Genomic DNA, 15233 nt, shown 5'->3' with positions numbered 1-15233 from the left:
TTTGTATATATATATATATATATATATATATATATATATATATATATAATTGCATTTGTATATATATAAAGAGGACATGTAATTACATCTAAAATTAAGATGAAAGCCGTAATTAATTCAAGATGTAACTATATTAACTAATTAAATAGTATATGTTTATTTATCCGCGTAATGTTCTATTTTTTCAATAAAAAATCAATTTATAACTAATATACATCTAACCATTTAACTCAACCCAGCCCATGTCTTATACCCAATTTTATACCTGGTTAAAAAAGGTTCAAAATGCATCCAATTTAGGGTTGGATATAAATACTGAAAAATCAAAATATCAAATCGAACTGATTATTTTTTGTATTTCAGTTTCGGTATTTTGATATGAATTTATATTTTTCGGTATTTTAATTCGATTCGCGTTAGGTTACTTTTGTATTATTTGGTATTTCAGTTTACTGAAATATATAATATTATAATTATAATATATATTAATATTATATGAATTATTAATATTAATTATTAAATTATAAATATCAGTATACGCACAATTGAATTAGGTCATTAAATACACTTCACTTTTAACTTGAATTTTCATTCTTCTTCGGCGCAGCTTTCACTGACCCGCTTTCCCACTTCCACTTCCGGCGTCATCGCATCGACCAACGACCGGCTGACTAGCAGCCAACCAGCAGAAGCCGCCAACCAACCAGCAGAAGCCGCCAACCGACCAGCAGCAGCCGCCAGCCTACCAGAGCAGCACTCCAGCAGGTAGTGCGGCATCTTAGTACAACAGGTAGAGAAGAAGATCGGAAGCCAACTCTCTTTCCGTTGACAACAAGCACCGTTCTGTTAGTGATGCTTATTCACGATTGACTATCCTAGTGTAACAAAAATCAAACTGAAATAACATAAACTGAATCGAAATAATAAAAATTAAACCAAACTGAATTATTTTGATTCGATGTTTGTTGTACATGTACAAGAATCAAAACAAAAAAAAATTAAAATCCAATCGAATTGTCGAATGCCCAACCCAATGTTAAATATGGATTTTTGGCAACTACTAGCAATTTCAGAGTTTCAAATTTACTTTTTTTTTCTTTTGCCATATGGATTTTTGGCAACTACTAGCAATTTCAGAGTTTCAAATTTACTTTTTTTTTCTTTTGCCTCAATAATATATGTGTGTGCTTACATGCATTATAACTCGCAGATTTAAAAATGATATATATGTGTTAATCAGTGAAATATATCTTAATTCGCGATTGATTATAAAATGTATGTGTCTATCATTGATAGAATTAATGCGGAAAATAAATAACTTATATAAATTAGATACATAAGATTTTACATGAAAAGCCCCTTGCTCAAGGGAGGAGAAAATCACAATTTGTATTCAAAGAATTTTAACTCAATTCTATTTAACTCAAAACAGAGCAAAGATTTTGATTGCGACCAAGTAATCTAGGAATTATTAATTCCTTCCCCCTTACAGTAACAACTTTGTTACCTAATGAGACTAAGCAACACCGTTTCTTTCCACTACACCAATTAACTCTAGCTGATATAGATTTTACGATCCCAACATAGCCAACTACAGCTAAACTTTGAAATAATAATCACGAATTTGACACTAGTCTATACCCTTTATAGCTTAGGAATAGATTTTACAAGAACGAGCATTGGAATATAAATTCTTACCACTTGAAAAATAATGATACCTCTATCAGGTCGCTTGTTGATTTTTTGAGTAATATTTCCGTGAGAGAAAATGACTTGTGCTTTCGAAATTTCTGATTTCCCTTTTTTTTTTTTGGAAAATGTAAAATTGGGAAATAGTGTAATATTTAGAAGTTTTGGGGCAAAGTGAAATATAAAAGCATATGAAAGCGGTCTCCTAAAATTCAAATTAGGGTGTGTGTTGAATACCAATCTTTGCTCTCCAATGTCTGTAATGTACAATGAACTCTTCTCTTCTCTGATTTCCGACATCAAATCCTACAACGGCAAAGACCCTCTTCTCCCTTGGCTCCGGTAAGTACACTTTCTAACAAAACTCTAAATTTTTTCGAATCCATTTTTCTAACTTCTCATTTTGGTTTGATTTCATAAGAGGAATTAAGAAGATGAAAGAGTCACTTCCTCCGCAGCTGCTTAAGGAGAAACTCCCAAGATTTCTTCAGAAATGTGCGCAGACTTTTGGGACCGATCGCCGTTATGCTAATGATATGCGTTATCTTCGAGTCTGGTTACAACTGGTAACTTTCTTTTTCAATTTTTTTTTTCTTATATGAATTTATTGAAGAAAATGTTAGTAATGTAAAGAAATGAACAATTTCATTGATTTGCTTTACATTTTGACTCATTAACTATACTCAAATTTTCATTTATTTTTTTGTTTATGTAGATGGACTATGTGCATGACCCAAAATCGGTACTTAAAACGATGGAGTCGAATCGTATAGGGATGAAAAAGTCTCTGTTTTACCAAGCATATGCTCTTTATTATGAAAAGATTAAAAAGTTTGAGGCTGCCGAGAAGATGTACCAATTGGGTGTGCAGAAGTAAGTAACTATTAGCTAGTTGTGATTTTAAATTTATTGAGTTATTGATTTTAAGAGTACCTTATTTAACATTCTTTTTCCATCCAAATCTTTCTTAAATTTTTTTTATAGAAATGTGGTGAAAGAGTTGTTGACAAATGCTGTGTTGATAATTTTACATTCTGTTCAATCGGCATTGCAAATTGTTGTTGCATTTCAATGAAAAAGATTATTCATTGATTTGCATTTGTTTAGGGGTATATTGAGAGAAAGGTGGAGCCTTGCAAGTTGTCTTTCTTTGACTTATAGGTCATGAGTTCGAGTCGTAGAAGTAGTCACTAATGCTTGCATTAGGATATGTTGTGTACATCACACTCCTTGCGGTGCGTCCCTACCCTGTACCATGCTACCGCAGCTTTGTCAACCGGGCTGCCCCTTTTTAAAGGGGTATCTCAAGCCATGTTATTCTCTAGGGGTATGTTAACCCTTTTAGAAAACCTTTTTCATTTTGTCATACTTCGTGAAGATCAATTATCCTTTCAAAAGTGCATTGCAGAATTTAATCATAGGGTGCAAACCAAATGTAATTCGCAGCCAAATTGATTATCCTATTTGCACACACTTCTTTCTTTAGTTATGAATATTTGATACTCTAGAATGTCTGGTAGCAGTTTCTTTCCTACGGCCAATTTCAGGATGTGATCAAGCAGTATTAGAGCAGGTGCATATCTTTGCACCATTAGTTTTGGTAATTTAAGCTGATTCACTTTACTTGCTTCGGAGAAATTGTCTGAACTTTCTTGGCAAATTTGCTACATTTTGTATTTTTAAAATATGTTTTCAAATTCAAAATCAGCATTGTTCCATAGAGCTATTTAGAAGAGAAGTGTCATCTTGTGCCCAATGTTTTTCTTACTTCTTTCCCTCCATGACTTGGGGATATTTGTAAGGCTTCCCTTCCTATCTGTATGGATTTCCTTTCTGTTATTCCTTTTTAGTAGGGGCCTGTTATCAGAGTCCTAACAGATGATCTGATCTTTTGATCCTGGTGGATTATGGAATCCTTTATTAATCATTATCTGATTGCAACAACTTAACTAGGTGACAGCCCCTTTCCCCTTGCTTAATTACTTGAATAGTGAAACTTGGTTTATGTTGGTTATGTTTTTTCCACTAAACGCATGAATGACAGTTCTGGAAACAAGTGCTTTCAAACGTTTCTTACAGATTTCTGTTTCATTCTTCAATGAACAGGCTTGCCGAGCCACTTGATGAGTTACATACATCATATGAGCAGTTCCTTCATCGCATGGAGCAGCGTAAGAATAAGAGGATACAGGTTGGTTACAATGGCCATATTGTCTACCAAATGTCTTCCTTTTGTTTATATGAGCCATTAACTGATAATAGGGATATGTTCTGCAGCGCCAAGAAGGAAAAAATAAAATATGTTCTCTTGGTGCTAAAAACACTACTTTGAAGAACAATGAGATCAAGGAAAACAATGAGAAGTTAAGTGGAAATGAAGACAATCCTGTCCTCACTGAGGATCAGTTACCCAATGCACGATCCAAGCATTTAAATATGAAAAATGAAGTTGCCATTTCACAGGGCTCCAGGAGAGAGTCACAAGTGAATGAAACTACTCATGGTGGTCCAGCCCTTCAGAAGGAACTCAGGAGTGATCTCAGTCGAAAAAATTATGTTGGAGACACTATAGAAACAGATAGATGCCGAAATTTTATTGGTGAAGACACAGTTGTAGTTAAATTTGTAGGTAATGCCATTGTTGGGAAGTCTGATGTCGAAGATGCACGACATCATGGTCTGGTGGAACCTACCATTAATACAAAGGAGGCCATGCATGCAATTAATAGCATGTTTCGAGAGCCATTAGAGCCATCTCTAGCTGGAAAGCATTCACGTAGAAATCAGCCAAAAGTTGATCAGATATCAAACAATGGTTTTGAGGTATTTGTCGACGAAAACACTGATTCTGCTGTTGGATCTTCTGATCAAGCCATGACAAATGGTGCATCGCTGACACAAAGCACAAGAGTTGAGACTCAAGAGCCCATGCAGGACCCGTTTCAAATATATATTGATGATGACGACACCAATGATGGGATGGAGGGAGTACATGAGGTGGATAAATTAGATATGGGTAACCTTCATTTGACTGGATGTTCTATTGAAGGTGGAATCGTTAAGGGTTTTGTGTTTCCTAGTCCAACTGATATTACCTCAGAATACTCTAGAGCTCCAAATGTTGAAAGGCCTCCTCAAGGAAGACTCCGTAGGGAGGACACAGTTGTATACAAATTTGTTGGTTCCACCATTTCAGAAGAATCAGCCGTTGAAAATGTTTGCCATCATGGCCTTGTAGAACCAACAATTAACTTGAAAGAGGCTATGGATGATATTAATAGCATGTTTGGAAGGCCAATTGAGTTTACAAGGAAAAGCAAACCAAAGAAACAGGGATTAGCACCTAAGATGGAGAGAGATGGCAGTAGGTTCTTGATACTTCCAGATGATGAGTCACACCATCAACCTAAGAGTTCCCTGCCAACTTCGTCGTCAAAAAGGGATAATGACTTGTTTGAGAAAACCGTGTGCACAAAGGAGGCTATGGATGAGATAAATAAAATGTTTGCGATGCCATTGGATTTCTAATATGCTGGTAAACTCTTATTTTTTCTTTCAAGCTGGTGATTATTCTTTTTATCTTTCAATCTCTTTGTGCAACATTCTTCACAAAGCTGCTGGTAATTTTGAGACGTGTGAGATGGATCTGACACATATAATTAGGCCATATTTATGTTGAAGGTTGAGATTTCACAGTACAAAATTTTATATATATATATATATATATAAGAGAGAGAGAGAGAGGAGAGTCAATTATGAATTGAGCAAAATGTTGCTTGCAATGTGAAGAATGTTGCCCAATTGGCTTACATAGAAAAGGAAATTTTATACTCAATACTGTTATGAAAGCATAAAACCAGTAGAAAGTTAAAAACGTAAAAGTAGATGATGGAAATCAATTAATTTTCTGGCTTAGGAGGACAGTGATCTGGTCGGAAAGCAAAGGGACCTGCAGCATAAATTACAGCCTCGTAATTACTTCGCTTCAATGTCTTGTCTAAAAATCGGAGTCGAGCACCGGTGATTCCATAGTTGACATTAGTGAACACATCACAGTTTTCGAGAGGAGAATCGACCAATTTTACGCGACATGAATGTAGAGGATGGTCAAGATAAGAATGGCCCATTTTGAAGCCATCTAGCTCTGCAAATAAGTAGCCAGTTTCATCTGTTTTAAATGCCTTGTAGAAGCTGACTCTTTTCATGTAATTTTTGCAGATAACACTAACTTTAGCTCCTGCAATGGGCTTAGCTTTTGACAGAGACCATGATCCATAGTTATCACAGCTCTGGCAATAGACCATGCCTTCAACCACCACTTGGTCAGTCTTCTTTACTGACTTAGTTGGCACTTTGTCATAGGCATTTATCAGTGGAACAGCTAATGCAAGGAGCAACGAAACGATCAGGACAAGTTGGCTGCTTGCCATCTTCTTGAAAAGATATTGTGAGTTTTTTGGAATGTGATTCTGCTTTGATGTTAAGTTCATTTGAGTTAGGTTCCTTTATATAGTTTTTGGAATGGGTAATGTTGTCAAGAACGTGAATGCTGCTAAACCACATTTGTTGTTGAGTGAGTATTGATCCTCAATTGTTTCCAGACGTGATGACCATCATCACAAGTTTATGCCCACATGTATCCTTCTACGTGCAAACCACTTACTTCAAAATTTTAGTACAAGGGCCAGGATTATCATTATACTTAATCGCATCCGTGTGTCATACCAATAATTTACTGTTGCTATCACAGATTGAATATTGATTTCAAAATATATGATTAGTATTGGAAATGTTAAACAGAAATAATGCTTAATATTCAATTGCTCAACATGTGAATCCATATGGTTAACCTTTATTTATCTATAATATAATAATAATAATAGAATGAAATTTCTGAATTAAGATAAATTAAACATAATTTCATGTTAGTCCCCCAATCACAAGAATTGAAATATGGATATGCAGGTATATTAGGTCAAAGACATGTATATTGATTTAACTCAAATGATTTCTGTATTAACAATTAAATTAATTAATAAATGAGCTTAATATATAAGAAAGTAATGAAGCAAAAATATATCGAATGAAATAGTAGAGCTCAATCGCTTGATGTTTCAAGCTAGATCGGGGATATGATTCAACAGGGAAAAAGGTAAAACTATCTTATGGGTCTAGCGTGTGTTGATATTTTTTTCAAGCTAGTGTCATATAGGCTGAAAAAGGATAGAAAATTATTTATAAAATAAGTTCAGGGGTAATAGAATCTTAGTATACATAAGTGTGTCTTCGAGATTTTCGGGCATAGGTTGAAGGGTACTTAATATGCATTTTCCCTTTAAATAAAACTAAAGACTCTTTGAATGTAATAACATTAACTCAATTTCCACTAAAAGAAATCTATTGTCAGTAAATATCTTTCTTTTTTGTAGGGAACAAAGTCAGAGGTGAATTCTAACTAAATTCAATAGCTTTAAATTTACATTTTGATTTTTTTATATAAATTTCTAACTCAATATACATACAATTGTCCCTTTAAAATAATCTTTTCTTTGTGATCTAATTATTTTAGATTAATATAATGGTCACACTATGGTTCTTAAACCTGTACGACCTAATACAAAAGAATCCATGGGGTTCGATCGAGCGGGTAATGTGTGGGTTTAAAATTATATTTTAGGGCGTGATTAATGAATTGGGGCGGGTTTAGTTAAAAATGGTTGGATTTAAAATTGTATTAAATAATTAAATTGTAATCAATGATTGAGAGTCACATAATTAAAAGAACTATTTAATTTAAATGGTGCTTCATCAATGAAGTGGCTAAAATTATAGACGGGGAGGGTATTTGTGAGGCAAGAGGTAGATAGAGAGGGTATTTTGAAGTCAATAGATGGATGAAGAATAGTTATGTATCCTTTTCAATACTTGCAAGATATTTTAGGCCCTTTTTTGTTAAGAAAATAAAAATTACTATCTATAATTATAATTAGTTTTTATCGATTTCTCAAAATAAAAATATACATCTTTTTAGAAAAAGGTTAAACATGTAGATCCACCTCTGAACCTTCTGCCCTAGCATGCAACCACTATATCCTCTTATTTAAAGTCACGTCGTTGACAAAAAGAAAAGCCAACTAAACATTGTAATGAATTATGAAAAATTACTTTTTCTTGTACGACCAATAAAACATTGAAACATTCTTGCGTACTTTGATGCTAGCACTGTTTTTGTTAATGCCATAAAACCAAACGACCCCTTAGGTTTTGTCCCTTTTGTCATAGTTTTCATAAGCCAATAGAATTGAATCCCAAGACGCCAATAGAGCAAATTAAGGCGATTTAAAATATACTTACATACTAAAAAATAAAAAAATAAAATTACACATACTAAATTTACCTTTTCTTTTTGTACCCAAACAAAAACTTCTCCTTAGTCCCCACAGTTGATATGCTCTTGTTATCCACACAAAAGAAAAATCTTTGTATATACAGGCGCTATATTACTTACTATCTAAAGGCAAATCTGAGGTACCTATGCATATTAACAAGCCTCAGTTGATAAAATCTCAAGCTCAGCCCACCATAGAGGAGAGAGTCTTGGGGTTGCCCCATCTGGTCCAATATCTGTTATCTCTCTCAATCTGGAAGAAACCTCTCTCATTGTCGGTCGTCGTCTTGGTTCAGGATGCACACACATTTTAATCACAACAGCTATTCTCTCTAGCTGCTCTTCTTGGAAAGAATTTAAAGTTGGATCAACCATTTCTCTCAGGGATTCTCCTCCCCTAAGATAGTCTGACGCCCAGTCGTCAAGAGAACTACTGTTTGATGAGTAAGGGAGCCTACCAGTCATCATCTCAAACAGAACGACACCAAAACTGTAAACATTGCTTTCTGGACTCGACACCATCTCAGCTGCTTCTGTCTCATTCCAGAACCCAAAATCCGATATTTTGGCTGCAGAGTCTTCTGTGAGGTATACGGCAGAGGAGGTCAAGTTTTTATGAGGTAATGATGGCGATAAATTGTGCATGTGCTCAAGGCAGTATGCCATGCCCATTATTATCCTCATTCGCATCCCCCAGTCCAAGTGTTCAGCTTCCCTAACTGCAAAACACTAGAATTAGGGATCTTTTCGGGCATAATCGAGGAGCAGATAATAATAGTTGTTTACTACAGAGAAAGCTAAACATAAATTGTTGAAAGAGCATGTAAAGTGAATACCAAGGATGTCTGGTACAGGTGCGTGAACATTCTGTCCAGAATCAATTACTCTTCGAGTTAATAAGCGAGATAACTTGAAGTACAATGGTCAAATTATGAGGCTAAAGTGAAAATGGTTACTTCTCAAATTATTGACATGAGACCAAGGACACGTCTGTAGATATCATACTCGAGGTAGAGAAAACACTTAATCACACCTAGTGTTTACACCACCCAATGAATACATAAGATGTGCTTTCACACCCACTATTATCATTGAACCAAAGTTCAACTAATACACATTGTCACGTCAATTTATCACATAACAATGGTAAATAAATACGGTTTGTAAACACCAAATGCAGGTATGTTTTTACCTGCTATATAAAAGTTATCACCTAGAGAGTTCAACCAAGCAGATGTAGAAGAGTTGAGTAACAGTATTTGAGTAAATCACAACAGATACACCTTTAGAATCAGAAACTTACTGTGCAGATGTTCAAAGAGGGTCCCGTTAGGAGCATACTCAAAAACCATCATTCTGGTAAATGGATCCTCTTCTTCACAAAACCCAAGAAGGCTGACAAAGTTCTTGTGATTGACCTTTGACAATGTATCAATCTGGTAAAAGTAGGAGAAAAGCATTTAGAAACTCACATATTTGAAAAAATGAGATATAAAATTCCAATTGAAAAACCTAAATCACCTTTTTCCTGAAATGAGTTTCCATATCTTTTGACCAATCCTTAGTAGATGCCACTGTCCGAGATATCACAGCTATCTCAACTCCACTAGATAATGTGCCCTTATATAGTGTGCAAACAGATGAGGAACCAATCACATTGCTGAAATCTTCACAGGCTGACTCAAGTTCTGATCTCTTAAGCTTTGGCACACCTGTTCACGGTAAGAATGATAGAACTCAGCTGTCTATCTGAGACTATTTGCTCATATTGATAAACAAAAGTTTAGAGATATCAAGAAGAAAAAAGGGAAAAGGGAAAAGATTATTAATAATTAGAAAAGAAAGCTTGTAACAAGCTCATATTGGGGGCAAAAAAGTCCATTAAGCTTCTGCCATTTGGGTAATACTTTTAAGGCAAAATTTTGGTTTTACAGCTACATATGTTCATATAAGCTTCTATTTTATGGATCTGATTTTTAAGACAACTATTTTGGTTCTACAAATAGAAATACTATTCATTCATCGAAAGATAGAAAATTACCAGTAATAAATGCTCTCTGCAACTGTCCGCTCAATCCAGTGGCCCAAGGCTTTACAACAGCCATTTTGTTGCTTCGAAAGACAATTATGCCAGCTATCAATATTAATAGTAGAACGGAACCTCCTATAGCTGCAGACAATATCAAAACCCGATGATTACTTCGTCTGGCATTTTCAACTCTACTGCTGTTCTCTGCAGGACTGGGAAGTGAAGATGGAGAAGGAGATGATCTTGGTGAATGAACCACATGAGGTTTTGCAGTAACTGCCGGTGTAGGAGATGGTGAAAGAGGACTTGGTGATAGAGATGGGGATGATGAAGGTGCACTGTTCTCAACAGCAACTTCAGGACGGTCTAGAAGTCGGACTGGCCGAAATTCGTTCCAGAAGTTATTCAGGAGAGAAAAAGATGATACTCTTAGCAATTTTCTTCCAGCTACATTTCCAAGTGCTTCTGAAGTCCTACAAATAATTTAAATTTCATGATAACTGCCTAAGTTGCAACCATAGAAGTATATAGCCGTAAAGAAGCTAGTGCAAAGCTTGATTGAAAATGAGGTGAATTATCACAAGGTGAAAAGAAAAGATTAGTAGTTATTTGTCTTTTCAGAAATATCAGAAAATGAATTGAACATTGTTTGTGCAAACATGAACCAAAATGTGCTTAAAAATCACATCTAGAGATATTCAATGTGAAGGCCAACCATAAGAAAACTAAAGACGACTTGAAGACGGAGAAAATTGATGGGACTTCTAAACATCTTAGCAAGCATCAGGGGGGTCAAAAGAACAAGCAATGAATTGCTACAGATGCATACTTTTTCTAGGAATATGTATTCCAATAACTGAATCTAATTATTCAAGTCATTTTACTCTTACTATATTGGACTTTTAAAGTTACCACTACATACGGTTGCTCTTAAAATATACATTTCATTTGATTGACAGATGTTTACCTTAATATCGTTCTCCCATAGGGAAGTGACAAAGGTTGGGGTCTCGTAGCTTGGTTGTTATTTTCTTGGACATCTGGGACCATTTCAAGTTTATCGCTTCCAGGAAATATGCTGCTAAACAGCTCATTGTTGTCTGATAAGCTGCATTAGTGTAACTCTGTAAGGGAACAAGGAGGTAAAATTAGAAAATGACACCACCTCTGTTTGAACTCACATAATTTCCAGAGAGGGATTATTGCAAAGCTCAGAAGGCAGCGGCTGGCTAAAGTTATTAGATCCCAGGTCCAGAATCTCCAATTCTTTTAGCTTTGCAATCTCATCAGGTATGAACCCAGTAAAGGAATTGTTACGTAAGATTCTGTAAAGAAGTCTCCAGTGAGTTGCCAATTATCTTAAAGAGAAAGACTTAAATATAGAGTTTGTAATGACAGCGACTAGGAAAACGAAGAAGACTTAAATATAGAGTTTGTAATAACAGCGACTAGGAAAATGAAGACATCTAGTTTAAACGTGCACATACATAAACTTCAAGTGAACCAAGAGCGCGAGATCAGGACCTACGGTACCACATAGATGGAGATCTCTCAAGTCTCTGTGAGTAGATAAAAAAACACAGATTAGAACATCAGTATCATAGATAATTTTTACAATAGCCATTTCAACTTAGACACTATGCTACTCACCGACTTGAAAATTATATTCATGATACTAAATGGAGATAATTGTGTATGAAAATTTTGCATTTACAAAAATGGATACAGTAAAATGTGTTTTTAAAGTTAGCTAGGGACGGATATATGCTAGCTATGATATAATTACCCTTTACGAAATTCAACTCCTGGTTACTTCATAGAAATATAGAATCAAGTAACAGATCAAGAAACAAAGAGATCACGTTATACATGTTGCTCTAATTTTCTAGTTTACATTTATTTGAAAAAAATAAATAAAATGGAGGAAGTTAACATCGAAGGTAGTGTGTGAAATTTGCCTCCTTATATTTGATCTCTGATGAAATTTATATCTTTGTTACTATATCTAACTCCATGTTTGCCCTTTCTAGAGGAGCACGGTTTTCCAGATCTCCCTTCCATTAGAGGCACGGTCACATGCTTCATCATTCTGAATTTCGACATCAACTTATTTACATCCATTCTCGAGGCTATGTTTAATTATTTTGATCACAACATATTATAAGATTGTGCTTAGCCTCTCAAACAATTGAGTAACGAAAATCAAATTTTACCATAGCTCTCTCTTTACAATAACACAATTAGCTACACTCCATGAACTGATCTTCAACAGGAATCGGTGCCAAAAACTTCTCATTTATCTGTTTTTTGATCAGACACATACTGGAATCACCACCAACTCATGGAACAAAAGTTCCAGAATTCAAACAGAGACCAAATTTAGATTCATCTATATAAGCCAACCAGATCAAAATTGAAAAAGAAGACTTCTGCAGAACCAAATAACAAGAGAAAAGAGCAATTTTTAGTACTTACAGAGACACAACATTCCCATTAAAGCACCCAACTCCAAACCAAGTACATGGATTTTCCACTCCATCACCATCTTTCCAATTCAGCAAAGCCCCAAATGGATCACTCTTCACTCTCTCCCTGAATCTTAACAGTGCCAAACCTGCAGGAATAAAGACTAAAACTTTAAGAAAAATAACAATTTTTTTTATAGTCATTTCTAACAAAATAAGTCTTAAATAGAAGAAGAGTAATACCCTCATCATTGAGAGACCAACAAAAACACAATTCCTGATGCACCAAACACAAAAACAGCACAATAACCAACAAGAAGCTATGCTCACTGAATTTCCATTGCCCATTCATTTCCCAAAAAACATAAACAAACCCACTACAATATCTTATACCCAAAACTCAAAAACAATCGCTAAAATCACAATTATAAAAGTCCAAACTCGTCAAAAACCAAAACCCAGTAAATAAAATAGTAGAAGAAAGAGAAAAAGAACAAATAGGAGACTGAGTTTGTTCGAAAAACGCGTAAAACACAAACAAAACCAAGCAAGCAAAAACTGGAAGCTCTTTTTTGACTTTAGGCAAAAATGGTATTGTCTTCTTCGCCAATAGAAGAAAGGTTTACTGTGCAAAACGTTTATGAGTTTCAGATAGAATTTTCAATACACAAAAACTGTGACGTAGAAAAATGGTTGAGTCTTTGAGAGAGATTGAAAGATTGACAAAGTTTGATGACTGAGTAAAAGCTAATGTTTGTTATAATTTTTCACTTGTTTATTTGAGGATCATTACTTGGAAACTTCATTTGGTACATCTAGCCTACGTTCACGACCTTTTTTTTATTTCTCTCGTTATCTCTTAAAGCCTAATGTTTTCCATCTGCTAATGTTGACATTAATTATTTTTTAAATATTTGGTTGTTGGGTATTGATTTTATTTTAACATGTTACAAGAATGAGTTTCTACTTTCTAGCAAACAAACATATGTACAAGTACAACCAAGTAGGGTAATGATATAGTGGTGAAATTATTTTATTTTTAATTTAGAGGTCTCGAGTTTGAGTATGTCACCTCTGTAATTTGAATTTAGCTTGAACTCCAATAAATCAAAAAAAGGAACAAGCTAAGTAGCTTCTCATAAGTTTTTATGGGGAACTCACAAAAATTCCACCAGTTTAGAAACTAAATACTTGTATACACTCTAGTTTTTAACATTATGAATCTTACCAATTGCATCCTTACGATAAGATACATGTATTGAAGGATATGTGGGGTTAAAGTTAGGTGTAAATTGTTTCAATACATTGTATCCAAGAAGACGCGCATGTATTTGGAATCACACACACATGTATTTATTTCTTGTATAGTGATGAAATTGGTTTATTCTTAATTAGACATTTCGAGTTCAATATGTCACTCCTATAGGGCGAGATATGAATTTAGCTGAAACTCCAATAAAATCAAAAAAGAAGAGGATATGAACAAATTTTAGTGTGTTTATATACGACAAGATACATATATCTCAGGATATGTGGGTTTAAGTTAGGTGTAATTGTTTCAGTATACTGTATTCAAGAAGATTCACATGTATATTCGGATACATAGCGTTTGTATGGAAAATCACCTGGTAATTGAAATTGATGTAATAACTAGGATAGTAATTATCAGCCTACTAATTACACAGTCAAGTAATTACACTAATCTATTTGGTTGTCTCGATGTAATTACACATGTCTTGTTTGGATGCCACAATGTAATTACACATGTTGTGTTTGGATGCACAATTACAATCATAAAATTATATTAAATTTTGAAAATAATATTTAAAATTTATGTTATACAAATTAGAATTTTTATAATAATATTAAATTAAATCACTAAGAGATATATTCTTTTTTGAAAATATATTACTAATAAACATATACTCTTAACTAATATTATGAAAAAGTTATTGATTTATATTTTTTAAAATTAATATATTTTAATTGAATTGATCGTAAAAAAATTAAAAGTATGAAGTTTCCATGAATATCGTGAAATGCATATTTGATAAAAATATTAATATATAAATGATAAGTCATTTATTATTAAATATTCGACAAAAATATAATCTATCAAATCTAATTAAAAAATGTTTTGCAATGTGAATTCAATATTACTAAAACAAATGAAATTGAAAACATAACATAATTTATAAATTCAAAACAAAAAAGTTAGCATAATACTCTTATAGCAAATTTAAACATAGAATACATAAATATGATTTATTAATTTTTTTTTTTTTAAAAAAAAGTCTATAACCTTTCTCAACAATAAATTCAATTTATTTTGAAAATTAGAATACTAATAAAATTAGGCTAATCAGAAAATTAACATGGCGTAATAAAATAGATAATACGAAAAAGCTGCATAGATTCACGTGAAGAAAGGTTGAGAACGAGAAGAAAATGAAAATATAATAATATAAAATAAAAAAATAAACTTCTAGAAAATTTTAGAATAATAAAAATAAGAATGGAACTTAAAATAATAGAAGTGAAAAAAATAAAATAAAATAAAAAAAGTAATCAACTGTAATTACACCATGTAATTACCAACAATCGACGGTGTAATTACCCCCTGCCAGTTACACCAATTACCTGCTGATCAGGTAATTATCCT

At 33.7% G+C, this 15233-nt stretch overlaps 3 protein-coding genes across 4 annotated transcripts; 1 reads left to right on the top strand and 2 right to left on the bottom strand.

Annotated features, from left to right (window-relative positions):
• The first annotated feature begins 1818 nt into the window (after positions 1-1818).
• On the top strand, positions 1819-6039 carry LOC107021681 (probable inactive serine/threonine-protein kinase bub1). The gene is made up of 6 exons (XM_015222386.2): positions 1819-2031; positions 2111-2255; positions 2405-2562; positions 3796-3880; positions 3967-5224; positions 5908-6039. The coding sequence occupies exons 1-5, from the start codon at positions 1943-1945 to the stop codon at positions 5215-5217; spliced, it is 1728 nt and encodes a 575-aa protein (XP_015077872.1). The 5' UTR covers positions 1819-1942; the 3' UTR covers positions 5218-5224; positions 5908-6039.
• Positions 5439-6536, bottom strand: LOC107021683 (non-classical arabinogalactan protein 30-like). The gene has a single exon (XM_015222388.2). The coding sequence runs from the start codon at positions 6177-6179 to the stop codon at positions 5589-5591; it is 591 nt and encodes a 196-aa protein (XP_015077874.1). The 5' UTR covers positions 6180-6536; the 3' UTR covers positions 5439-5588.
• Positions 6537-7946: 1410 nt separating this feature from the next.
• Positions 7947-13411, bottom strand: LOC107021012 (inactive receptor-like serine/threonine-protein kinase At2g40270). Of its 2 annotated transcripts, XM_015221578.2 has the most exons (9): positions 12815-13410; positions 12582-12720; positions 11594-11665; positions 11288-11431; positions 11074-11214; positions 10119-10579; positions 9599-9789; positions 9381-9513; positions 7947-8796 (listed from the first exon to the last, which is right to left on the bottom strand). In XM_015221578.2, exons 1-9 carry the CDS (start codon positions 12921-12923, stop codon positions 8231-8233), a joined length of 1956 nt encoding a protein of 651 aa, XP_015077064.1. In that variant the 5' UTR covers positions 12924-13410; the 3' UTR covers positions 7947-8230. The 2 variants fall into 2 exon arrangements, with proteins under 2 accessions (XP_015077064.1, XP_027773801.1); XM_027918000.1 differs by lacking the exon at positions 11594-11665 and having other exon boundaries at positions 12815-13411.
• Positions 13412-15233: the final 1822 nt, after the last annotated feature.

This window comes from Solanum pennellii, chromosome 6 (genome assembly GCF_001406875.1).
Source record: "Solanum pennellii chromosome 6, SPENNV200".
Lineage (NCBI taxonomy): Eukaryota > Viridiplantae > Streptophyta > Magnoliopsida > Solanales > Solanaceae > Solanum > Solanum pennellii.
The sequence above is the reverse complement of the archived record's forward strand: the minus strand, read 5'-3'. Positions and strand labels throughout refer to the sequence as shown.

Bases quoted from the DNA above. Each gene is read 5' to 3' on its own strand.
- LOC107021012 (XM_015221578.2), bottom strand. From the start codon at position 12,923: ATGAATGGGCAATGGAAATTCAGTGAGCATAGCTTCTTGTTGGTTATT. The intron at 11,666-12,581 runs GTAAGTACTAAA...ATCTACTCACAG, and splicing joins AATGGGAATGTTGTGTCTCT to AGACTTGAGAGATCTCCATC. The intron at 11,215-11,287 runs GTGAGTTCAAAC...ACACTAATGCAG, and splicing joins AATCCCTCTCTGGAAATTAT to CTTATCAGACAACAATGAGC.
- LOC107021681 (XM_015222386.2), top strand. From the start codon at position 1,943: ATGTCTGTAATGTACAATGAACTCTTCTCTTCTCTGATTTCCGACATC. The intron at 2,032-2,110 runs GTAAGTACACTT...TGATTTCATAAG, and splicing joins CCTCTTCTCCCTTGGCTCCG to AGGAATTAAGAAGATGAAAG. The intron at 3,881-3,966 runs GTTGGTTACAAT...TATGTTCTGCAG, and splicing joins GTAAGAATAAGAGGATACAG to CGCCAAGAAGGAAAAAATAA.
- LOC107021683 (XM_015222388.2), bottom strand. From the start codon at position 6,179: ATGAACTTAACATCAAAGCAGAATCACATTCCAAAAAACTCACAATAT.